The sequence below is a fragment of the Rana temporaria genome, chromosome 1 (genome assembly GCF_905171775.1).
Source record: "Rana temporaria chromosome 1, aRanTem1.1, whole genome shotgun sequence".
NCBI classification, from domain to species: Eukaryota; Metazoa; Chordata; class Amphibia; order Anura; family Ranidae; genus Rana; species Rana temporaria.
In genome coordinates this window covers 248,856,923-248,882,261 of record NC_053489.1, presented here as the reverse complement: position 1 = coordinate 248,882,261, position 25,339 = coordinate 248,856,923, and the positions used below count along the sequence as shown (strand labels likewise).

At 43.9% G+C, this 25,339-nt stretch overlaps 1 protein-coding gene across 7 annotated transcripts in view; it reads right to left on the bottom strand.

The window, feature by feature from the left end:
- Positions 1 to 25,339, bottom strand: part of RIPK3 (receptor interacting serine/threonine kinase 3) — a 109,443-nt gene that overhangs the window by 15,137 nt on the left and 68,967 nt on the right. For 6 of the 7 annotated variants that reach the window (XM_040353273.1, XM_040353320.1, XM_040353292.1 and 3 more), the window contains 7 exons: positions 13,117 to 13,249; positions 9,942 to 10,027; positions 9,144 to 9,183; positions 6,871 to 6,950; positions 4,462 to 4,501; positions 1,773 to 1,858; positions 1,154 to 1,196 (listed from right to left, as the gene is read on the bottom strand). In XM_040353273.1, the coding sequence (XP_040209207.1) occupies positions 1,154 to 1,196; positions 1,773 to 1,858; positions 4,462 to 4,501; positions 6,871 to 6,950; positions 9,144 to 9,183; positions 9,942 to 10,027; positions 13,117 to 13,249 (508 nt within the window). The remainder of the gene's footprint in view (positions 1 to 1,153; positions 1,197 to 1,772; positions 1,859 to 4,461; positions 4,502 to 6,870; positions 6,951 to 9,143; positions 9,184 to 9,941; positions 10,028 to 13,116; positions 13,250 to 25,339) is intronic. The other variant, XM_040353311.1, reaches the window with a different exon arrangement.

Genomic DNA, 25,339 nt, shown 5'->3' with positions numbered 1-25,339 from the left:
TTCCAGAGCTTAGTAAATGAGGTAAGGCTTTACTTTGCAAGGAATACCCAATCAGATGCAAGCACAATTAAAAAAAAATGCATTGTTGCTTGCACATGATTGGATGATGGTAGTCAGCAGAGCTTCTGATCATTTAGTTCTTGAGCAACTGCACTTGAGTCCAACTGCACTTTGCAAAATGCACATTCTATTTGCCTTTAGTAAATCCACCCCAATGTTGGAGATTAGAAATCACCTTCTAAAAATGCTAACTGCCAGGCTGCATCTTCAGTACTAAGATTCATCAAGGGAGGACTGGGCTGAGAGGCACTCATTGACACATGCTGGGCATTATAGAGTTATCTGCTTAGACTTTCAATCACAGTATACGGCAGAGAGACGCGCTCCAATGCCTAATTCTTTTTATAGCTCTGAGATTTTATATGTCTGACTGAATGTAGAGCAGTTGATGCTGAAAGATGTGAAAATTTTCTCATACTTCATCATTACAGGTTTCTTTTAAAGCGGGGGGTTCACCCTAAGAAAAAAAATTCTAACATTACATTGAGCCGAGTTGTGACAATGACATTATGCTGACCTTTTTAATTCCCTTGCCGTACATACCGTTTTATCTATATTTTCACCGCGGCTTCCGAGTATGTAATCCTACGGGACTGGGCGTTCCTATTCACATGCTAATTGATTGACATGCTTCCAACCGGCGCATACAGCGCGTCACGAGTTGCCGAAAGAAGCCGGACTGCAAGTCGGCTCTATACGGCGCCTGCGCACCGACGTTCGACTTCTTTCGGCAACTCGTGATGCGCTGTATGCGCCGGTGGGAAGCATGTCAATCAATTAGCATGTGAATAGGAACGCCCAGTCACGCAGGATTACATACCCGGAAGCCGCGGTGAAAATATAGATAAAACGATATGTACGGCAAGAAAATAAAAAAAGGTTAGCATAATGTCATTCTCACAACTCGGCTCAATGTAATGTTAGAATTTTTTTTTAGGGTGAACCCCCGCTTTAAGAAGCAATGCTGTCCATAAACCTTTGACCACAGTGGTGGGTACACCCCCTTGGCATTCTCTGATTCTAGCAAGCATGGTTAGTTCCGTCCAATTTATTTAATGGCAAATAGAAGAGAAGTTTGAAAATGGAAAAATACCTTGTGGGGCGGCATATAGCTTTGGGAAACTGGGAGGTGGGAACTGCAAGATAAATATATATAAAATGTTATCATATAGGTTTAACTTATACAAATTAAAGTACATTATTTTATATACTATTTCTACAGCATTCAAAACTTATGTTTTTTGAATATTAGCAGAATTTTTGTAATTTTGTACTGCTCTTTAATGTATTTAATAAAACTGTTATTTTAAAGTAGATAGAAGTCAGGTTTGTCATAAAAGTAAACCTTATCTACGCTGCATTGGGACTTCTTCTCCTGTTACAGGGTTTTATTTTTTGTCAGCTTTCAAAACATCCTAAGAATAATATTAACACAAAAGTGTTGTAAGCCTTTACCCATATATACACATTTTTAACCAGAACCGGAAGGCTACTTTGACACTGGGGTATTGCGGGCGTTGGCGGTAAAAATAGCAGCGATTTACTGTAATTTTAGTGGCGCTTTACAGTAGTCGTTTTGCATTTTTCATTTTTCGGCCGCTAGTGGGGCACTTTTAACCCCCGCTAGCGCCGGAAAAAGGTGTTACTCTATATTCTTTTGTTGTAGCTATTTTTATTTTATTTTTTGTTTGGATGTAATTGATTCCCCTTACCATATAACGTACCCCTGGTGGGTATATTGGTCCTGAACTGGGCTGTGTAAACTGGCTCTGTACTCTCTGAGGGCTTCTCATGTTTCCTGTGAAGGTAAAGCAGAATAATGCAGTGACTGAAAAACTTGGAGACAACAGATTTGAAAGTCAAAAAAACATTAGTCTGTGTGTTTCACACTATTCACACTTGGCGATTCTACCAGTGATTCCAAATCGCGGAAATTGAGACTTCCGACGAGAAAAAAGAGAGCATGTTCTCTTTTTTTCTCGTCAAGATCCACAACAGTTTTCTCGACGAAAAACATACACACAACCGTTTTTCTCGGCAAAAATGCTCTGCCAGCATTTTTCGTGATGGATTTTGCTGAGGAAAACGGTCGTGTGTACGAGGTGTAGCAATATGATTACATTTAATGAAGGTACAACATTTAGCAACTTATTGCTACACTTAGAGGTGCCTCTCTTCTCTTTTATACCCTGTAAAAAATGCTTTGATATACAAGTGCTTTGGATTACAAGCATGTTTCTAGAACGAATTATGCCCGCAAACCAAGGTTTTACTGTATTTGCACTCTCTGGGCTGCTGAAGGAGGGTTTTGTTTTCTTTTATGTAGTCCTTTCAATCCGGCACCTTTGCCACATGACATTTTTGAGCTCAGGTAGGAAATAGGATAGCTATACAGCCTGATGCTTTTGCTCTGACAGGAAAATTATACATGTAAGTATTAAAAAAAAACAAGAAATCTCTGAAAGGTGATCCAAAACTAGTATAGCAATTCAAAGGCAAGGATTAAATCACTACAAATGGAAATCAGAGATTCTCTTCAATAGTTTGAAAAATTAAAAAGACATCAAAAGTGGTATTTAACCCAAAAGCAAACTTTTATTATATTGGAGCTTACCAAGGTGTCATTGCTGCATTTGTTTTTTTAAGCTTTATTTCCTTTATTTTCACCTAGTGATCCTGCCAATAAATGTGCTGTATTTCAACAGAACAAGCTGTCCTGTAGATGTAGCAGCTAGATAGTTGAGAAAAACCATTTACCACTGACAGGGGTGCTTAGAAGGATCATCTTCTATTTATGTAAAACTTTTATCCCAAAAGGAACCAAAACTGTTGCTGTAACTGCTTAACCGCTTGCCGCCGAGCGTACGCACATATGCGTCCTCGGCTTTCAGGGGTTATACTGGGATGATGTCTGCAGCTGCAGGCATCATCCCAGTATCGTTTTTTAGAGCGGGCGATCGGCTTTCTGGTGATAATAACCGATGCGGCTAAAAGCCGATCAGTTGTTATCCTGGAGGAGCGGGAGGGGACATCCCCCCTCCCACCGCCTCCGCTGCTCTTAATGGGCCTTCCGTCCCACCGGGAGACCTGATACGTGATGCACCACCTCCGGCCCCTACAGAAGGACTGGCAGGAAGCCGTAAACGGCTTCCTCCCAGTCTCCTGAAAGTAAACACGAAAGTGACGTCACTACGTTACTTGCGTTTTTCCCAGCTGCCAATGGCGCTGGATTAAAAAATATATACAGTATTCAGTATCGCCATTTTCAGTGATCTGAATACTTTGAAGTTTAAAGGAGGGATTGGGGGCCTTTCAGACCCCCGATCTCTCCATAAAGAGTACCTGTCACAGCCTATTACTGTCACAAGGGATGTTTACATTACTTGTGACAGCAATAAAAGTGATCAATTTTTTTTTTTTTAAAACACAATATAATAATGTAAAAATAAAAAAAAATAAGAAAACAATTTAATAAATTTAAAGCGCCCCCGTCCCCGCAAGCTCGCGCAGCAAAGAAAATGCATATGGAAGTTGCGCCCTCATATGTAAATGGTGTTCAAATCACACATGTGAGGTATTGCCCTGATTGTCAGAGCAAGAGCAATAATTCTAGCACTAGACCTCCTCTGTAACGCTAGCCTGGTAACCGTAAAAATTAAAGCGTCGCCTATGGAGATTTTTAGGTACCGTAGTTTGTTGCCAATCCACGAGTTTGTGCAACTATAAAGCGCGACACGTTTGGGATCCTTATACTCCGCGTAACATCATCTTTCACAATATACAAAAAAATTGGGCTAACTTTACTTTTTCGTTCTTTTTTTAATTCATGAAAGTGTCTTTTTTCCCAAAAAGTTGCATTTAAAACACCGCTGCACAAATACCGTGTAACATAAAATATTGCAACATTCGCCATTTTATTCTCTAGATTCTCTGCTAAAAAATAGATATAGTATTTGGGGGTTCTAAGTAATTTTCTAGCAAAAAATATGGATTTTACCTTATAAACACCAAATGACAGAAATAGGCTTAGTCATGAAAGGGTTACAAAGTGTTAACTTAAGTTTGGCCATTCTCTGTTGCCCCTTCATCCAGAGTTGTGTCTCACTAATACAGGAGGTATGTTACTGGATGGATCACCAGGTGAAAACAGAGGGGAAAAAGCCTAAAAAAAGAAAACGAATGTAGTCATCACATCCAATGATTGATAAGGTGCAATATATCATATTTTTGCTTTTGAGTTTAATGCCACTTAATATCTGATATTTTTACCTCTGAAGTATTCAGGTTGAAACTTTAATAAAATGTACCGAATACACACACACACACACAGATATATATATATATATATATATATATATATATATATATATATATATATATATATAAAAGATGAAAGATTACCTGTCCTGTAGACTGAAGAATTTGTTCTGTGACTAAATCCCTGGATTGAAAAAAAGAAACAGGGTCTATTATTGACATATTGAGAAATAATTCCTGCAATATATAAAAATCCTCACTCATCCCAAAGGCATACAGTTACTGCAGTCCACCGCCTAGGCAGATAATGCCTGGTATAGCTATAGCTTGATAGAATGGAAAAATGTGTGGTAAATAAGTTAGAATAAAATATTTTAGATCCTCATCCTTTGTGCTTTTTTTCCCATAAGTGCAGGTAATAAAGATTTTGTTTTCTTGTTGATTTTAAATGATTGGATTGAACCAAGTTTGCAGTCCAGGAAAGCCCGGAGCAAAAGAAAGTATGCCATAGGCGGAGGGCTGGCATGACGGGGTTAATCTGGGAATGCAAGAGAGAGGAGACTGGGATGTGAAAAGTGGGAGGGGGGAAATTATGGTACTATAAATACAATGAGCCCTCCCACTGGGGTAACTCATTCCCCAGGGAAATTTCCCGCCCACCCTCCCCTACTGTTTATAAGTTTGGTTTTGCGGTTTTTGTTCTCTTTTTGTATCCTTTTACTGTGCAGATTATGACGTGTGCCTATGTCGTGGCAGTGGCGGGTGTATGTCGTTTTGCAGGAGGAGGAAATACTTGGTAAAGATGGGTCAGGACTTGTCAGTGGTATGGGTCCTGATATTTGGGATTGCAGCAAGCGGAGGCTTAGCTGGAAACACTGGAATCGGGGCACTGCGGTCAGGATTGTCTTTGAGCCAGTAAGTCGGCTTGAGGCCTATTATCGGATGGAGAAGGCCGCAGTGCAATAATCGTATAAAATGTTAATAAAGGTTTTCCCTGCAAAATTGAGTACACCTTTGGTTATAATAAATGGTTTTGAGTTCTATGTTAAAGTTATTATATTTTAAATAAAGGAGGCTGCTACAGCCATGTTTACTCCACACCCTCGGTATTGGTCTAGTTTACTATAGCATGTTTAGCATGGGTAAGTTAAGGGTAAATGCTGAAGTGACATAGATTATACAACAGTCATGTGGATACAGTACAGACATCTATATGTAGCGCTACCCCCTTTAGGAGCTGCTGATTGTTGTTGGGATCGGCATATTACCGTTGTCTAAGGGTGAAGTTGATGAGTAGATTAGTGAGCGAATGTCCAGACAATTAATGAAGGTTTTCTGAATGCTTTATTCTCGGCCTAACATGACCAACATCAACATGAGGTATAGAGAAAAGGTTGATGAAGCAAAAGAGAACATTGTAGTATCAGGCCTGGATATGAGAAAGAGCAATCCTGCTCTCAGTAGTAGTCAGTAGTAGTAGATACGGTTCGTCGCCACTCCAACCACGAGCCTGGCAGCCGAAGCGCCACTTGAGGTTACTGGGAGGAACAGGTCTCTGCCACAGACCTGGCTCTAGGGACCACTGCAACAGGCCTAGTACTTGGATGAGCTAAATGGATTGAGGGAATCCTCCCAGTAGATTAGATTAGGGTCACCGGGTGACAGTTGAAGTGTACATGTCAATGTCCCGGTCACCGGATCCCCGTTCGTTCAAGCCCCTCAGATAACCTGCCTCTGGGTTCTCCTTGAGCCGATCCCCCACCGTTCAGCACATAGCTTGGGATCTCTTCAATAGAGCCGGGGACCCAGTGAGTCACTGGGGCCCCTTTCAGCAACATGGAGCTCCGCGTAGCGTGTGACCCCGGCCTGGTAGGCCATATCGCCGGGGTCTGTTGGATGCACACACCCTAAAGGTGGGTGCGGCGCCTGGAACCCGCGAAGAACCAACAAAAATGGCGTCTGCCACAGATATACTCTCCCCCAGCATGCCCCGCGAGGGAAAACTCCTCTAATCGGCTGCTGGGGAAAAGCGGCTCTGCCAGAACCCCTCTACTGCCAACTGTCGCCCAGGGGTGGGATCGGCACCCCTGGATCGCAGACTGACCTACAGGACAGTTCAGGAATGACAGCAGCCCAAATTTAACAAATTATGAATGGGAGCAAAATAACTCTCCCATTCCCCACTAACTTTAGCGTAGTGCCCATACTGAAAGTAAGGGGGTGCTACATATACATACAAGTGGATTGTATTCCAGCAACTAAGGGGTTGATTTAATAGACTGTGCATTTCGCAAAATGCAGTTGCACTCTGCAAGAGCAGATGCTCCAGAGCTTAGTAAATGAGGTGAAGCTCTGCTTACTTCTATCATCCAATCACGTGCAAGCAAAAATGCTTTTTTTTTTCCCTTCCACGTGATTGGGTACTCTTTGCAAAGGGAAGCTTTAACTCATTTACTAAGCTCTGGAGCAACTGCATTTTGAAAAGTGCACAGTCTATTTGCCTTTAGTAAATCCACCCTTTACTATGCACTGAAAATGTGCCTGTCCTCTTACCCCTTGCCCTTGTTGGGGTGCTTGTCCTTGATTGGGGTTAAATGGTCCTCTATTCTGGCTCTGAGGGTTTCTTTCAATCCCTGTGAAAGAAAAATAGGACAATGCACTGAAGGACTCAAAGTTAAAAATACAAAACTCAAACTGTCAAGGTTCTTGCACAGGGGCGCCCTGAGCCCATGCAACGTACATTCTGGCGTATTTCCTTTATTAGGAAGCCTAGGTGCTGTGTACAGCCCCAAACACATAAATGGCTGTGTCTGGCTGTATTCGGGTATACACTGGAATATGCGAAAACACTCATATAATTCACAGACGTGCTTAAAAGAAAAAAAGTCTATTCTTCGCATACGCCCATATGATATGAGTGTTTACATTAGTACCAACGTATACCCGTACAGTCGCACACAGACATTCATGTCTTTGATCAGCTGTATGTAACGCCTGGAGTTCATTGGGTGGAAGAAATATGCTAGAATTTATATTGCACTGGATAAGGGCACGTCTGTACAAGAGCCCCAATTATAATGAAGCGTCACTCATTTTCACCTTTTTTTTTAAATATTAGCTTCTATATGTAACAAAATACAATTAATGTGCCTCTGTTAGAGAAAAATAAAAACGTTTTATACTTTTTAGGACAAGGTCTTACCACTGGTGTGTTCCATAAAAAAAAAATCATGACTTCCTGGTTTGTATATTAGGTCAAAAAACCAGTAAGACACAGGAAGGAGTTCACTAGCTGACCTCATTAGCACACACATCCTGCACCCATCAACATTTAATAGCAACGCAAGCACCATGTGCATTTGCAAAGGAATTCCCAAACACGCGGCAAAGCGTACATTTTCTGTTCAGAAACACGCAGATGTGAATAGAGCCTCTTGTGTAAACATAACAATTTCCCTTTCAGACTCCATTCACACCTAACGTAGTTGAACCGTACGTTTTTTGGCTCATTTTTCCCACATCATGTGTAGCGCAGCCCATTGATTTCATATGCAGCAAAGTAGCTCATTGGTGTGTTGTAGGTTGCATGTTTTTTTACTGTGCGTTTTGCTGTGTTTGATGCTCGCTTTTTTTATGTGGCAAAATGTGTGTCTACTTCTGTGTTTGGGGATCCATTAATAATTAATGGCACTAAAAGCGTGACTAGTTCATTATAGGTGTATAAAGGTGGCCACACACTATACAATCTGGTTGTACAATCTCTGTATAATTCCTTATAGATTTACCAAAACTATGGAATAGGAGGAAACACCTATCTATCTATTCCCTCTGTATCCAATCAGGCAGGCCCTTACACTACATCAGGGATGTCCAACCCATAGGCCACATGAGGCCCCCAAAAGTTTGGTCTGCCCAGTGCCCTACATGTTCTTTTATATAATAAAAACTGTTCTTTCTGCCTGCAAACTGTAGATTGTCCATAGCAACCAAAAGTGTCCCTTTATGTCAAAAGTGGTTTTAGAACAGCTAGAAAACAACGATAATAAATTATAATCACTTGTAGAATTGTGCGATAGCGATTTGTGGGGAAATTCGTCATAAAAAAAAAAAAAAAAAATGACAGCAACAATTCTGCAACTGAGCAAATTTCAGTGATTTTGATTTGATTACATTATTGAATAATTTTTATTATAATTATATTATTATTTGTTATAATTATTTATAATTATTTATTATATTATAATTTATAATTTAGTTTTAAAAAAAATGTCATACCCGGGATGCCTACTAGAATCTTGTTTGGTCAGATTTAAGTGAGTTATTCCTAAGAATTACAGGCCTACAATATAAAACGCCAAATTTCCATGCAAATAATGGTACCGCTTTCAGCACCTTTTTTCTGAAAGAATCATACCGCCAGGGAGGTTAAGTAAAATACATGTTACTTTGCTACAGTTTGGTGTCTGTGTACTTGTACTATCAATTTGAAATATGTCAGAATCCAGGGTGTCAGAGGTATCAGGAGGTTTGCAGGGTCAGGGCAACCTTTGGGGTCAGTCATCTTCCAATGGCCCTCATCGGGGTGGCGCTACATATACATAGTCACATTTGTCCAGGCTGGACCAGTGCAGCGATGTATTACATACCCATGCCTGAAATTATTCTTTAAAAATTACCAAAAAATTAAACATTAAGCGTGCAGTAGTTTCAATTCCGTGTATTGTTAGCTAATTTTATGACGATGTTCCATTATGTATACTGGTATTTTTAGGTGCAGTATTAATCAGTGCGTTGCTGCATGTATACAAGAAGATATGAAAGGTTACCTGTCCTGTAATTTGGAGTACTTGGTCCATGATGAACAACCTGGATTTAAAAGACAAAGCATTAATTAAGCTACATAATCATTTTATAGTATAATAAAATGTGTTTTAAAGTTCTTAGGTGGAGTGACTAAAAGTATCTACTGTATCTATTATGGTCATCTGGTTAAATTGGAAAGGGGAAGGGTTAAACACTGGTAGACACTATCAGGTCTTTGCTTTGATGTCTGCGTACCATTTAAGGACATTTTTCTTTACTTCTTGTCCCAGAGATGCACAAGTATGTTAGAGCAAATCTCCCAAGGTGGGGTAATTCCTCTCTTAGCTGTCCCTGGAACAGGTGTCCCCATTGGAAGATTTCCCCTTACCTCCTGTTATGAGGACAGCTCTACAATTTAGAATTTCCCTTCACTTTATTTCCCGGTGTTCACAGTACAAATAGAGGGACACATTTTCAAAACGTGGACAATGACACTATTTGACAGAGGGTCTAACCCTTCCCCACTCAATAAACAAAATAAAAAAAATAGCTTTTGCCTAGAGATACACTTCAGTTCATGACACTTATAGCATCTAGAATAGCAGGATTTCATTGATTGTTCTAAGTACGGTACATTTGTACATAGAAAGGACGAGTATGCAGCAATGTTTAGGCTTGAGAACACAAATATTTTACCACGTGTGGTCTCAAGAGACATAAGAAGCCCTAGGTGGTTTACCTATGTAGGGTCCACTGCACACTATACTAATTATTATGGCTTACCAGATATGCTATACCAGAGATGTGTTTTTTTTACATACATTTGTCCTTGGTTGGATTGCTGATGGTAAACGCTGGCTATAACCTCCTCTTAGACTGCTGCCATGGTTTTTTGAAGGTACAGCCTCTGAAAGTAAAAATTATTAGATTATATTGCTATAATCTGTCAAAAAGGGTTCAGGTGAATTACAGTATATTGTATATATATATATATATATATATATATATATATATATATATATATATATATATATATATATATATATATATATCCACTATATTACCAAAAGTATTGTGATGCCTGCCTTTACATGCCTTTGGGATGAATCAAAGTGGAGACTGCGAGTCAGGCCTTCTCGTCCAACATCAGTGTCTGACCTCACAAATGCACTTCTCAAAGAATGGTCAAACATTCCCATAGACACACTCCTAAACCTTGTGGACAGCCTTCCCAAAAGAAATTAAGCTTTTATAGCTGTAATTGTTGGGCCAACTCAATATTGAACCCTAGGGACCTAAAGTGGTAGTAAAGTTTTTACTACCACTTTTACCTACAGGTAAGCCTATAATAAGGCTTACCTGTAGGTATAAAGAATATCTCCTAAACCTGTACGGTTTAGGAGATATTCCCCTCGCAATGCCCTGCTGACTGCAGCGGCGCATGCGCAGCGGGGATCCTCGGCTAGAGGCCCGGCAGCCGCCGGACCTTGCCGGAATGAAGTCTCCCGCGCGCATGCGCGGGAGTGGTGACATCGCTGCTCCAGCCAATCACAGCACTGGAGCGGCGATACCCGGAAGACACGAGGCAAGATGACATCTCGCTCGGCGTGGACCAGGTAAGTTCTACACACCTCGTTCCAAGGTAAGTATTTTTAATAATGAGCTATTATGCGGTGCGGTGCATACTAGCTCATTATGCCTTTTGCCTTTCAGGTGTAAAAAAAAATTAAAATAGTTGCGGGTATACAACCGCTTTAACCTCCCTGGCGGTAAGATTATTTTAGATTTTAGGTGCTGAAAGCGGTACCATTATTTTGCATGGAAATTTGGCGTTTTACATTATAGGAATAACTCTCTTAAATCTGTCCAAACCAGAGTCTAGTAGACATCTCGGGTATGATAAAGTTTGAAAAACAAAATCATAATATAATAAATAACTATAGACAATTATAACAAATAATAATGTAATTATAATAAAAAGTATTCAATAATGTAATCAAATCAAAAACACTGAAATTTGCTCAGTTGCAGAATTGTCGCTGTCATTGCTTTTATTGTTTGATGACGAATTTCCCCGCAAATCGCTATTGCTCAATTCTGCAAGTGATTCTAATTTATTTTCGCTGTTTTCTAGCGGTCTAAAAGCACCTTTCACATAAAGGGACAGTTTTTGGTTGCTATGGACAATCTCCAGTTCGCAGGCAGATAGAACAGTTTTTTTTATATAAAAGTGCATGTAGGACACTGGGCAGACCACTAGGGACAAAGGGGGTGTGTATTTATTTCATACAGTACTTTAATCTGTAAGATTACAGTATACTGAATGTGTACTGTGTATTTACTTTTTTATATTTGGTGCCGACCCCCGCCCCCGTGCGTCGTAACGTTGCAGGGAACGGGGCTCGGCGGCACAAAGCCACTGTGTGAATCGAGCGAGGAGACAGATTGATCACACAGCGGGGAGGCATCGCAGGATCCAGGGACAAGGTAAGTAATTCCCTGTCTGTGGACACTGCGAGGCGATCCCGAGGGTTACCGCTTTTGGTTCTGAAATTCCACCCGAGCCAGACTCTGGATTACCGCTGAGGGGGTTAAGCCCTGTACACACTGGCCAGAATCTCGTCAGGAAAAAAACATTGTTTTCCCTGACGAGATTCTTGACAAGAATCTCTTGTCACCCGAGTGTACAGACTCTCCTTTCAAAAGAACCGTGGTTCTCTTGAAAGGCAAGAACGCGGTGACGTCATCGCATACGCTCGTCACATTCAATGCCGTCGCCGCCATCTTGCTGCACCCTTCATATGCCTAGAAAGCTACCGCGTATGAGTCAAAGTCATTTCGAGCATGCATGGGTTTCCACGGCGACCAGGTAAGTATACACACTCTCGGGTTTCTCGGCAGGAAAACTGCCGAGAATCTCATGACGAGAAAAATAGAGAACATGTTCTCTATTTTTCTCGTCTAGATTCTGGGCAGTTTTCTTGTCGAGAAACCTGAAAGCCTCGTACACACACTCGACAAGAAAGCTCTGCCAGCAGTTTTCTTGCTGGTTCTGGCCTAGTAAACTGAGAGTGTGTACGAGGCTTAAGACTCTGTCACTGAGATGCCATTAAAGTTCATGTGTGTGTAAAGGCAGGCGTCCTAATACATTTGGTAATATAGGGCTAGATTCATAAAGACTTATGACGGGCGTATCAGTAGATACGCCGGCGTAAGTCCGAATCCGCGCCGTCGTATCTTTAAGCGTATGCTCAAATTGAGATACGCTTAAATGTTGCTAAGATACGTCCGGCGTAAGTCTCCTACGCCATTGTATCTTAGTTGAATATTTACGCTGGCCGCTAGGGGCGTGTACGTCGATTTACGCAGAGAATATGTAAATGACGTAGATACTCCTATTCACGAACGTACGTTCGCCCGTCGCATGTAAGATACGCCGTTTACGTAAGGCGTTTTCAGGCGTAAAGATAAACCACCAAAAAGATGGCGCAGCCAATGTTAAGTATGGACGTCGGGACAGCGTAGAATATTTCACGTTTTACGTCGTTTGCGTAAGTCGTCCGTGAATGGGGCTGGGCGTAAGTTACGTTCACGTTGAAAGCATTGAGTATTTGCGACGTCATACTGAGAATGCGCGCGCATGCGCCGTACGATCGGCGCTTCATTTACATGTATGGTAATGAATCGTGAATTCATTACCATACAACACGCCCCCTACCTGCCTATTTTGAATTAGGCGGGGTTACGCCGGGCCATTTGCGCTACGCCGACGTAACTTAGGAGGCAAGTGCTTTGTGAATACAGTACTTGCCTCACTATCTTACGACGGCGTAGTGCAAATGGGATGCCCTACGCCAACCTAAAGATAGGCAGCTGTACTTGAATCTAGCTAATAGTGTATATCTCATCTGCAAGTTCAGAATAAAACCAGACAGCACAAAATAGCGATCTGAAAAAAAAGTTATTTTAAATATGCTTCCCATATCCCCTTCTTACCCAACTTAGCAGATGGATGCTCTCCAATGTTGATAGTCTCCATTGACCTAATCATATCTGACATATCTTTGGTGTTTGGTGCATTTGCACTTTGTCGGACATCTGTTCTGCTGCTAGTAGAATCTGTACAATCCTTATCAAGACATTGAAAACATTTAACAATGAATACTCTCATGATTGTCATTTAATCCTACTGGAAAGATATACAACTAAGCACAGCATATGACCTAAATAAACATCAGCACATACGCACGAAATTCCTTTATAATGTTTTTTTTTTTTTTTTCATTGCAAACTTCTGTTATGAAGCTTTTCAAATTATAAAATAATTGTACAAAAAGTAAATGTGAGTATAAGTGAATACCTAATCTCTGTACTGAGCTGCACAAGGGGCTTTGAGAGCTGGGGGAGGAGAAACAGCAGGACACTTATCTTCCCAGTGAATGGCTGTGCAGAGAGGCATATCAGCACAAGTCTCTATCATTGGAGGACAGGCAGACCATTCTTTCAGCACATTCAGAAAACTGCTGGGATGGATGTGCTCTCATGCCTAGTGTGGTTAGTTAAAATAGGAGAGAAGGGGTACTGGCAGGATCACCAGTATTACACCCAAAGGAAGAAATACAAGGAAAACAGAATGCTTTTAACATAAGTGCATGGTACAACTGACACATATTAGGAATATGAAATGTTGGAGTAACATATTCTTAATGGGGGGCAGGTTGTTTTTTTTATTTATCTTTTAATGATCTAATTCTGTTGAGCATTGAGAGCCACACACTGATCGAAATTTGACCGGTCCCTGATTAACTGGCCAAATTTTATTCGGTGTATGGCCAGCTTAATACTGAAAAGACAAAGGAAAACCAGTGAGGAATTTTAATAACTGCTTATGTTTTTTATGGGGCACCACAAAGAATAGCTAATACTGTATAATATAGAAGCAACGTTTTTAATAAACACAACTGTAGCCCTGGAAGGTGCAGAGATTAGAAATGGCAGAAAAAAGGACAATCATTTAATAGATTAAAATACATTTTAATACAGCTATATCAAAATCAAGATTTCAAGGCCACACGCCTACTGTAGCATGTTGTCTGCCAAAAAAAAAAGGTATTGGATGTAGGGTAACCACGTGTCCCGGATTGCCCGGGACAGTCCCGCATTTTGCAGGTCTGTCCCGGGCCCATTCATTCCAGGATAATACAGTGTCCCGGAATAAAACTGACACAGCCACCCCCCAGGCCAATCTGATTCCCCCAAAAAAGGCCGCCACATCACCGCTTTACTCACTGACAGTACTTGTCCTGGCCGGGAATGCCTGGAGGAGCACAATCCCGCCTCCTGCTTGTTATTGGAGAAATCATATGTAGCGGGGTCGCCCTGTCAGAATCAAGTGACAGGCCATCCTCGCTGGGACTATATTCACGCTTGTAAATATGTAAGTTACCTTTAAGAAGTTATGCATTGTGGGAATGCAAGTAGCGGGAGATATGGACTCCATTGACTCTTAGGAGAAACAGACTACACATCCCACAATGCCCTGCAGCATCGTAGCATGTGACACCTCCGCACAGACTTATGGGGGAGGTTACTTAAGTAAAGGGCGCGGCTGTTTTCGCTCTCTCGGGACCTGCATTCTTCTCCTCTGCGGAGCTGCTGACACCAGAGCTGTGCTGCTATGCCAGAAGCCGGGGCCTCAACCCACCGAGAGACCAGCCATCCAGAAGAAAGCAAGACTCCAGTATCCAGCCAGTGTTTCCGGAGATCGAAGAGGCAGCCCAGCTGACAACTGAAACAGTGGAGCTCCCTCGTCCAGGATCCTTGTGCTGTGGAGCGGTGTTCTGCCTTCTGAGTAGAATTCAGGCGGATCGGCCTGTCGGGTGAGAGGGCACACGCTCAACTCCTACCTTCCCCTTTAGACAGACACCTTAGTGCCACCTCACAGGCCGGAGACACATGTCGGCCTCCCGCTGAGACTTGGAGGCCTTATGACCATTTAAGTGTCCATAGAAGTGACTGATGCTGACGAGCGATCAGTTCACCAACGTTTACTGTTCCAGATACTCTGTTGTGTAGCTTCATTCATCAATTGCCATTTGTGGATTATAAGTTTAACGTGCACCAACCGGCCGCAACGTGAGCTCTAGCTGTTTACAGGACTGCCCGCTAGAGGGCGCTCACTAGCATAGACTGCCTAGCTAGTTAAGTGAATGGTACCATTCTTTAGTTTAAACCTTTACTTACCACATATTGATTGCAGATTCCTGCAAGGGCTCTTGCGGAATCATAGCGAGATATTGTCTAAGGCCCCATTCACACCTAGGCGTTTTTACGCCTGAAGCGCACTGCTCACAAACGCCAGAGGGGAGAATTAACATTATTCCCTATGGTGACTGTTCACACCTGAACACCTGAACGCCCAAACGCCTGTCGCGCGAAGCTCAAACAAGTCCCGGACCTTTTTTTGTCGCGCGTATCGTGCGGTTTGGGCGTATTTGAGCGTTTTTTTTTTCCCATAGAAAGTAATGGGAAACGCGCGAATTGAGCGTATCGCGCGACAACGGGCGTTTGCTACGGGCGTTTCGTCGCTTTAATAAATAGAACTTGTCGCCCATGCAGAAGATTAAAAAAATCTACCAACATAGCAACAAGTGATGAAAAGATGATAATTTTTCCTATTGGCTAAAATAAAAAACGCCGAAGTACAAAAACGTTGCACGACGCTGTATGCAAACGCGCAAATACGCGCGACAAAACGCCAGAAAAAAACGCCCAAAAAAACGACCGACGCTCAGGTGTGAATGCAGCCTAACAGTTGTTTGTTTGTGATCTGAACCTATGCTTGTTCTTTAAGTTCATATACAGTAAACTTACCTTTCCTGATTTAAGTATATTCACTGTGGAGTGTATTTTCTCGTCTGGGGGGACCTTCCTTGAAAACAGGTAACACTATTGTTATATTGTCACTGTATATTGCATGCCTTCTATTGTGACCCCGGCCCAGCAGAGGTCACAATACCTTACCCACCAGACTTCTGATGTGTCAAGGGAGGATTCGAGTCAATAAACAGGGGTGAGCCAAACCAAGAGAGTAGATCCCAATAACAAATCAGCGGCTCCTTCGGGGGTAGCGCTACACGTGGGGGCTCGTCCGGGATTCTACTTCTCAACCTATCAAATATCCCCTTATATTGAATTTTTCCCCTTGCCAAGATCAGACATGGATAAGACGTGGATGCAGCCGGTGCCACACAGTGGTGTTCCAGTAGACAAAGGGCTAGTCGCAGAAGTAAGGGGAGAAACTTGGAGTGAAGGGGAAGTACTCTCGATCCTAAAAGCTTTGTCCACAGATCATCAAGGGTGGACAACGAGAAACCCCACACCTATGTCCTATGTGAATGGAAATATGTGGTTCCAGACTGTTTTAAAGAGCCTAGTATCGAGACCCTGGGTGGCACGAAACTTTTCCTGCTATTGCCTGAACAAGAAGCAGCCACTCCCTCTTCCTCGAGTGCCACCTCTTCTACTTCTTCTAGCACTCTGACCCCTGTTGGGGCTTCAGGACAAACAGTGAAGGGGTCTAACAAAGCACCACTTAAGAACTTCAACCCCGAGTTGTGTGCTGTCCTGGGGGAGATTGTAGCTCAATGTAAAAAAGACTCTCCAGATTATTTGACCACCGGGTATAGGAAGTTAAGAATTTTTTCGGGAAGACACCCTGTGCCCTCTTCGGAGGATGGGTTTGAGGAATGGATGGATCATGCTGTCCAAGCTCTAGAAGAATGGGGAATCCCAGAGAAAAATAAGAAGCAGAGGATTATGGAAAGCCTCAGAGGGCCAGCCTTAGAGGCCATACGCAACCTCAAACATAGTAAAGAAGATTGCACTGCTCCGGATTATTTAGATGTTCTACAGAATGTATTCGGGAGGACGGAAGACATTAGTGAGCTCCGCTGTCAGTTGGAGCAATGTTTCCAAAAGAAGGGGGAAAGATTGTCTGAGCTTGTTAGCCGCCTGGACAAGATCCTACACCGGATGTTGGTGAAGAAAGGGCTGGAATAAAAAAAATGGATGAAACGCACTTTCAACAAGTGATAAGGGGTGCCCAACCAATGGACCCCATTGTCTTCAAGTTACAAGCTCAAAAGGGAGATGGGGTGTTGAAGTATCCCGACCTAGTCCGGATCATCCGACAGGAAGAAGATCTCCTAGATCAGAAGAACAAATACCAAAGCCACAGAGGCTCCTGCACGAGTGTGTGTCGTAGCCACTGAGGATAGCGACCCCAAGGTCGAGTTCTTGGAATCACGAGTGTCTCAGTTGACTGAACTAGTAACTGCTCTATCTGACCAAGCGGGGTTTCCCTCTCACCAACCTAAGAGAGACAAAACCGAGAAGACCGCCTATGGGCCTTATGACCAGCAAGACAAACCAAGAAGGTTAATTTCCTGTTTCAATTGTGGAGGGATAGGACACACTAGAGAAATTTGTCCCAGCCCAACTAATGCCTATCCCTCAATGTACAGGCCGGCGGAAAACTCCAGAGGGCCCCTGGTGAAGGAGTCAACCGGGAGCCCGCCTATTGTAGACAACTCCAAAAATGAAACAGAGGGACAGAGGCAGAAGAGAGAGCTCCCTTTTAGGCCAACTCCCAGCTCCAGTTCCCGTGACTGGGTAAAGGTCAAAAGAAATCCATGACAAAGAAGAGTGAAAGTACGAGTCACAGGAGAAGGCGGGATGGTCACACCTCGGAAGTTTCGTGCAAATTTAGTGGGGCCATCCCCGTTAGTACCCATTCAAGTGGATGGGATTTACACCAAGGCCCTCTTAGATACCGGAGCACAAGTAATCCTTCTGTATAGAGATTTCTATGACAAGTACCTCTCTCACTTGCCCCTACAGAAGTTGGAAGAGTTGGAAATATGGGGCATTGGGACTAAGAGTTTTCCCTATGATGGATATCTATCAATACGCCTGACCTTTGACCCATCGATAGCGGGAGTAGCGGAGACCTTTGACACCTTAGCTATAGTCTGCCCCCGACCTCCAGGGGCCCACAAGAGCTCCCTTATCATAGGAACTAACACGGCTTTGGTCCGAAGACTCTTGACCCCCTTAACCGAAGCAGCAGGAACCTCAGCTCAAAGGGTCCACCCAATGTTAAGGAAGGTGTACCACCAGCTGGTAATGGAGGGGAAGGCCCCGGAAGAAGGAGTAGGAAGGGTCTGGCGAATAGGGAAATCCACAAGAATCTTACAGCCTGGAGAGGTGACCTGCCTCAGGGCCTCCGTCAAGCTCACCTGGTCCCAGCCAGGCCCGTATCTTGTCCTTGAGCCTGACCCAGATGAACTCTCAGAGGGGTTGGAGGTGATACCTGAAGTGATTCCATTGAAGGTACTGGAGAAGAATCGTGGATGGGTGTCCGTCAACATCCGGAAACCCACCATCAACCCTGTGAAAGTACCAGCCAGAGTGCTACTAGGCCGGGTACATCAAGCCACCCCCGTTAACCCCTCCCACCTGGAGTAAGGCGCAAAGGGAGAAGACCTCAGACAGAGTCACCAGCCTGACGGCATTGAACTCTCACCAGAATGGAAAGAGAGAATGGAGGCCCAACTTAGTAGGTGGCAGAAGATATTCTCAAAGACTGAGTTTGATGTCGGATGTGCAAGGAGTGCCACCCACCGGATTCGGCTGAAGGAAGACAAGCATTTTTTTTATCATTTTTTTTAAACTGCTTTGCGGTGCCTGCAGCTGCCGCTGCCGAGTCTCTCACTCTCTCTCTCTCATCAATAAACAAGAAAGAAAAGCCGCGCCAGAAAAACAATTAAATCACACACATTGGAGATGTGATGAATCCGTGGCAATTCAGATGACACAAGTATTCACAATGTTCACAGGCAATAAGATACAGTCCATTCAATGATCGATCCTATGTTCCACAGCACCCAGTGACAAATATGCATATAGTGACCCTCCACCGGAATATGGAAAGCCGCTTACCAGAAGGCAAGCGGTTTAAGGCAGGTGGCTATAGCCCAGCCCAGGCCTTTATCCCTCTGATGGGTCCCAGGAAGCTCTCCGTCCCCTGAGCGTGATGTCTCAGTACCACCGTGAAGATGAAAATAAAGAAAGACAGGCGCACATAGCGTAACTCTGCAGCATACACTTTATTTTAAAAAGGTAAAATATACTCACAAGCGAGCGTGTTTAAAACAGCATTAAAAGGTAAATTGCCGGCCGGCATACAGGAGCCCTACTCCTAGTCGTGGTGGCGTCACTGCGTGATCCTTCCCAGACGCGTTTCGTCGCGATTGGACGTTGTCAATGGGGGTAGGGGGTCTCTCTCTCATCACCAGGGCTGGAATGGCCCAGCCCGGTAGGCTGCCTGTCCTGAGGCTGCTTTGAGCTGTAGCTGACTGCAGTGCTCCCCCTCTCTCCTGCGTGTATGACACCGGGCATCTCTCGCTGTGTGTGAGAGCTGGGTCTGTGTTCGGCTGTGCTGCCTGTGCTAGACCTGCTTGTGTGATAGTAGATGGAGATGGAACACTGATTGAATCAGTGTTTTGTCTATCACACAAGCCCGTCTAGGGGAGGACCTTGCTAGAGCACACTGCCCTGCTGAACACACACCTACAGCTCCTGTTTGTTCCATGACACACGTCGGGAGAGGAAATACCTGCTGTGTGTGATCGAGGCAATGCCATGGTGAGTGACATGCACAGTGGGGCTTCATTCATATACAAAAGTGGGGCTGCATTAATATACAAAGTGGGGCTGCATTCATATACAAAGTGGGGCTGCATTCACATACAAAGTGAGGCTGCATTAATATACAAAATTGGGACTGCATTCATAGACAAAAGTGGGACTGCATTCATATACAAAAGTGGGACTGCATTCATAGACAAAAGTGGGACTGCATTCATAGACAAAGTGGGACCGCATTCATAGACAAAGTGGGACCGCATTCATAGACAAAGTGGGACCGCATTCATAGACAAAAGTGGGACTGCATTCATAGACAAAAGTGGGACTGCATCCATAGACAAAAGTGGGACTGCATTCATATACAAAAGTGGGACTGCATCCATAGACAAAGTGGGACTGCATTTATAGACAAAAGTGGGACTGCATTCATAGACAAAGTGGGACTGCATTTATAGACAAAAGTGGGACTGCATTCATAGACAAAAGTGGGACTGCATTCATAGACAAAAGTGGGGCTGCATTAATATACAAAAGTGGGGCTGCATTTATATACAAAAGTGGGGCTGCATTTATGTACAAAAGTGGGACTGCATTCATTTACAAAAGTGGGGCTGCATTCATATACAAAAGTGGGGCTGCATTTATATATACAGCGGGGCTGCATTCATATACAAAAGTGGGACTGCATTAATATACAAAAGTGGGACTGCATTTATATACAAACTTGGGGCTGCATTCATATACAAAAGTGGGACTGCATTCATATACAAAAGTGGGACTGCATTCATATACAAAAGTGGGACTGCATTCATATACAAAAGTGGGACTGTATTTATATATACAGTGGGGCTGCATTTATATACAAAAGTGGAGCTGCATTCATATACAAAAGTGGGGCTGCATTCATATACAAAAGTGGGGATGCATTTATATACAAAAGTGGGACTGCATTTATATACAAAAGTGGGGATGTATTTATATACAAAAGTGGGACTGCATTTATATACAAAAGTGGGACTGAATTTATTTACAAAAGTGGGACTGAATTTATATACAAATGTGGGACTGCATTTATATACAAAAGTGGGACTGCATTTATATACAAAAGTGGGGCTGCATTCATATACACAAGTGGGACTGAATTTATATACAAAAGTGGGACTGCATTTATATACAAAAGTGGGACTGAATTTATATATACAGTGGGACTGAATTTATATACAAAAGTGGGACTGAATTTATATACAAAAGTGGGACTGAATTTATATACAAAAGTGGGACTGCATTTTTATACAAAAGTGGGACTGAATTTATATACAAAAGTGGGACTGCATTTATATACAAAAGTGGGACTGAATTTATATACAAATGTGGGACTGAATTTATATACAAATGTGGGACTGCATTTATATACAAAAGTGGGGCTGCATTCATATACAAAAGTGGGACTGAATTTATATACAAAAGTGGGACTGCATTTATATACAAAAATGGGGCTGCATTTATATACAAAAGTGGGACTGCATTAATATACAAAAGTGGGGCTGCGTTCATATATACAGTGGGGCTGCGTTCATATATACAGTGGGGCTGCATTCATATGTACAGTGAGGCTGCAATGATGGGCACTGATGAGGCTGCATTGATCTCTTGTACCATGTCTTCAGTCTCTGACCATCTCTTGTACCATGTCTCCAGTCTCTGACCATCCCTTGTACCATGACCATCCCTTGTACCAAGTCTGCAGTCTCTGACCATCCCTTGTACCATGTCTGCAGTCTCTGACCATCTCTTGTACCATGTCTGCAGTCTCTGACCATCCCTTGTACCATGTCTGCAGTCTCTGACCATCTCTTGTACCATGTCTGCAGTCTCTGACCATCTCTTGTAACATGTCTGCAGTCTCTGACCATCTCTTGTACCATGTCTACAGTCTCTGACCATGTCTTGTACCATGTCTGCAGTCTCTGACAATCCCTTGTACCACGTCTGCAGTCTCTGACCATCTCCTGTATCATGTCTGCATTCTCTGACCATCTCTTGTACCACGTCTGCAGTCTCTGACCATCTCTTGTACCACGTCTGCAGTCTCTGACCATCTATTGTACCATGTCTGCAGTCCCTGACAATCGTCTACAAACTATGGGATAGATTTATGGCATTTATATTTAAATATTTTTTACTAGTAATGGCGGCAATCATTGAGTTTTTAGCGGTACTGCAACATTGCAGCGGACACACCGGACACCTAATTGAGTTCTGTAAGCAACACCTTATTTTCTGTCAGTGCCCCTCCCGAGACTAGACTCTGAATCCGCCCTTGGTTGCAGGAGCAGATATGTAATGCTAGTGAGATAGGAGCAGGCACACTGCCACACCATTTATTTGCAAGCTATAATAGACCTAATATAGGGACACTTTTATTTGACTCAATATATATTCACAATATACTGTATAAAGACTAAATGTATGTGAATCTTGAATCAATGTATAAGACAGACACATACTGAACATTTCTGAATAATAAAGAAAATTAGATTATCTCACAAACTCAAATTATCAGAATATTTCATCCTATTATACAAATACACTATATTACTTTATGGACCTTGATTTGTGCACTGGTCCAACTCATTTGGTGGAGGGGGGATTATGGTGAGGGGTTGTTTTTCAGGGATTGGGCTTGGCCCCTTAGTTCCACTGAAGGGAAAGCTTAAGACGTCAGCATACCAAGACATTTTGGACAATTCCAAGCTTCCAACTTTGTGGAAACAGTTTGGGAATACTGGGCCAGATCCTCAGCCAGCGGTGCAAATTTAGTTTGTCCTAACTTATGTCATTTAAGTTACGTTGCCCTAAGTTGGTGTCGTAAGTGCCGTATCCACAGCGCATTTGCGTCTAAATTTGCGCCAGCGTAACTTAAATTCAGAGGCGTAAGGCGGGGTTTTTGCAAGTGGGAAGGAAGTGGGCATGCTTCATTGTAATGAGCCGTGACCCCATGCAAATGAGGCGCCGGCCGTACTGCGCATGCGCGCACGAATCGGGACCTCACTGGGCATGTGCAGAACTGGTCTCGGCGCAATCAGTGAGATAGGTAAAAGGCCAAGTGTACTTAGTTTGAGGATCGCCCTGTGTCTAAAAAGCCCCCCACACACACACACACTTCCCTTGCAAAAGTATATCCCATTGTTTCCCTTCCATGAGCAATTTGCTTCTGCTCTGTTTGTTTGTGTGTTGGTAAGTTGTGTTTGTGAGAAAAGTGTTTGAGGAGTTGGAGAGTCTAGTTGTTGTTTGTTTTTGCGAAGTGTCTTTATTTAATTTGTTTGTTAGTGTTTTTGCTGATTGTTTTTTGGTGTTTGTTTTTTGTTTTTTTGTTTGTGCGTGTTTGTTTGTTTTTGAATTTATATTAGCTGTGTCCTTGTGTGTTTATATTTTTTTTAGTTTTTTGTGGTGTATATTTTTGTCTGGTTTTTGGGTGTGTATTCTAGATTGTTTGTCGGGTGTGTTTGTTGTTGCTGGGTGGTGTATGTGATGCCCCCCAAACGCAGGAAGCTTAATTTCACCCTGGGAGAGAAGCAAATTCTTGCTCGGGGCATTGTGAAATATGGGCGATTTCTGCATGGCCCTGAGAGCCAGAACACCACCCCGGCCAGGAGGAGGCAGCTTATTAAAAAGATCACGGACCAGATCAATGCGGCGGGGGGGGGGGGGGGGGACCAGGACCCCCGCTGGCATACAGAAAAAAATAAATGATCTGAGGAGCGTCGTCCGGAATAAGATGGCAAGGATCGACGCCCATACCAGGGGCACTGGAGGAGGGGGACCCTGCCCAGTCAGACTGACGGAGGAGGAATGGGCAGTGGCCCAGTGTTTCCACCCACAGCAGGTGGTGGGCCTGCCTGGCTATACGTCAGATGTTCCTAGGAGGACAGGTACGTTTTTTTTTTGGAATCTCTGTTGATTAGCATGTGTGGGTGGGGGAAGGGAAGATGTGCCAAGTGTGTGATTCCTCAAACATGTGATTGTTTTGTGTCCTCCACAGATGGCCAGGAGGTTGCAGGCCAGGAGGTTGCAGGCCCATCGGGCCAGGCTGCTGCACCACCCCCAAGACAGGCTGATGATGAGTCCCAAGAAGGGCAGGATTCCCCAGGGGAGGGGATTGGCCAAACCTCCCCTCATGAGGAGGTTGAGGGGGAGGACGTTGAGGGGGAGGACGTTGAGGGGGAGGAGGATGAGTGGGAGGAGGATGATGAGGGGGAGGAGGACGAAAATATGCAGATTGGCCGGGAAGTCCTCCTGGCCACTGATATGATGACCTTTGAGTCTTCCCCTGAGGCTACCCCTGAGGCTGGCACCAGTCAGGCCACCATCAGGGGTAGCCCCTCCCACTTCTCCCCCAACAGGCCTCCAGTCACAAGGGTCACTCTCTCCCCTCCTCCAGGCCCCCAAGACTCAGCGGCAGCCAGGGGGCCAACCCAGGAGACCGTGGCTGTGGGCGAGCGTCTGTCGGCCAGTGTGGTGAAGGACAATGCCCGGCAGACCCGCACTCTTGGGAAAATACTTGAAAAAATTACCCAGATGGAGCACAGCCAGGGTGAAATGATGGAGGCACTCGGTGATGTGGCCACCAACTCAACGGCGGTCATTACATGCTTGAACGACATACAGACCGCCACAACACGCGTGGCCCATGAGCTGAGTGCCCTGACCCAGGCTGTGCAGGACAATACTAGGTCTGGCCAGGCCAATGCGGCTGCCCTCACTGCCTGTCTCACTCGAATTGCAGGGGCCATGGAGGGCAGGCCAGCAGGGGCGGCTCCTCCTTCCCCAGCTCACCCCCCCCAGGAGGCTCCTCCTTCCCCAGCTCACCCCCCCCAGGAGGCTCCTCCTTCCCCAGCTCACCCCCCCCCAATGAACATCCTCCGCGATGGCGTGGCCGTGCCCGTGGCCGTGCCCCTGCCCAGCCAAGGCGTAGCAATCGCCGCCGCTAATTAATTAGCAGGGATACTTTTGTTTTTTTGTTTATGCTTTTTTTTTTTTTTTATTATTTAATTTGGTCTTCTGTACTTATGATTTGATTTATGTGTGTGAATGATGTGTGAATGTGGGGGGGGGTGGCATTCCTGATAAATTAAGGGTGTCACCCTCAGTTTTTGGTGGAGTAGGGATCCCCAGGACCAGGGAGAAGTGCAATCCCAGGTTCCTGAATGGTGTATGAATGCACAGTGACATAATTGGAGCCGTGGCGTGGCGTTACTGCTCCCAAGTCCCAAAGGGGGGGGGACTTGGATCTAATCCAATTCGATGTGCATGTGATGTGTCTGTGCTAGGGACCACAGTGGTGTGCATTCTTGCATCATCATGTGAGGTCCCAGGGCATATCCAGAGTCGCCTGTAAGGGAAAAGACAGGAGGATATTAGTCATGCATGTGCCCCTTGTGATGTCAGCATCATGGGGGGGACATACCTGACACACATGTCACTCACCAATCAGCCAGCTGTCTCCATA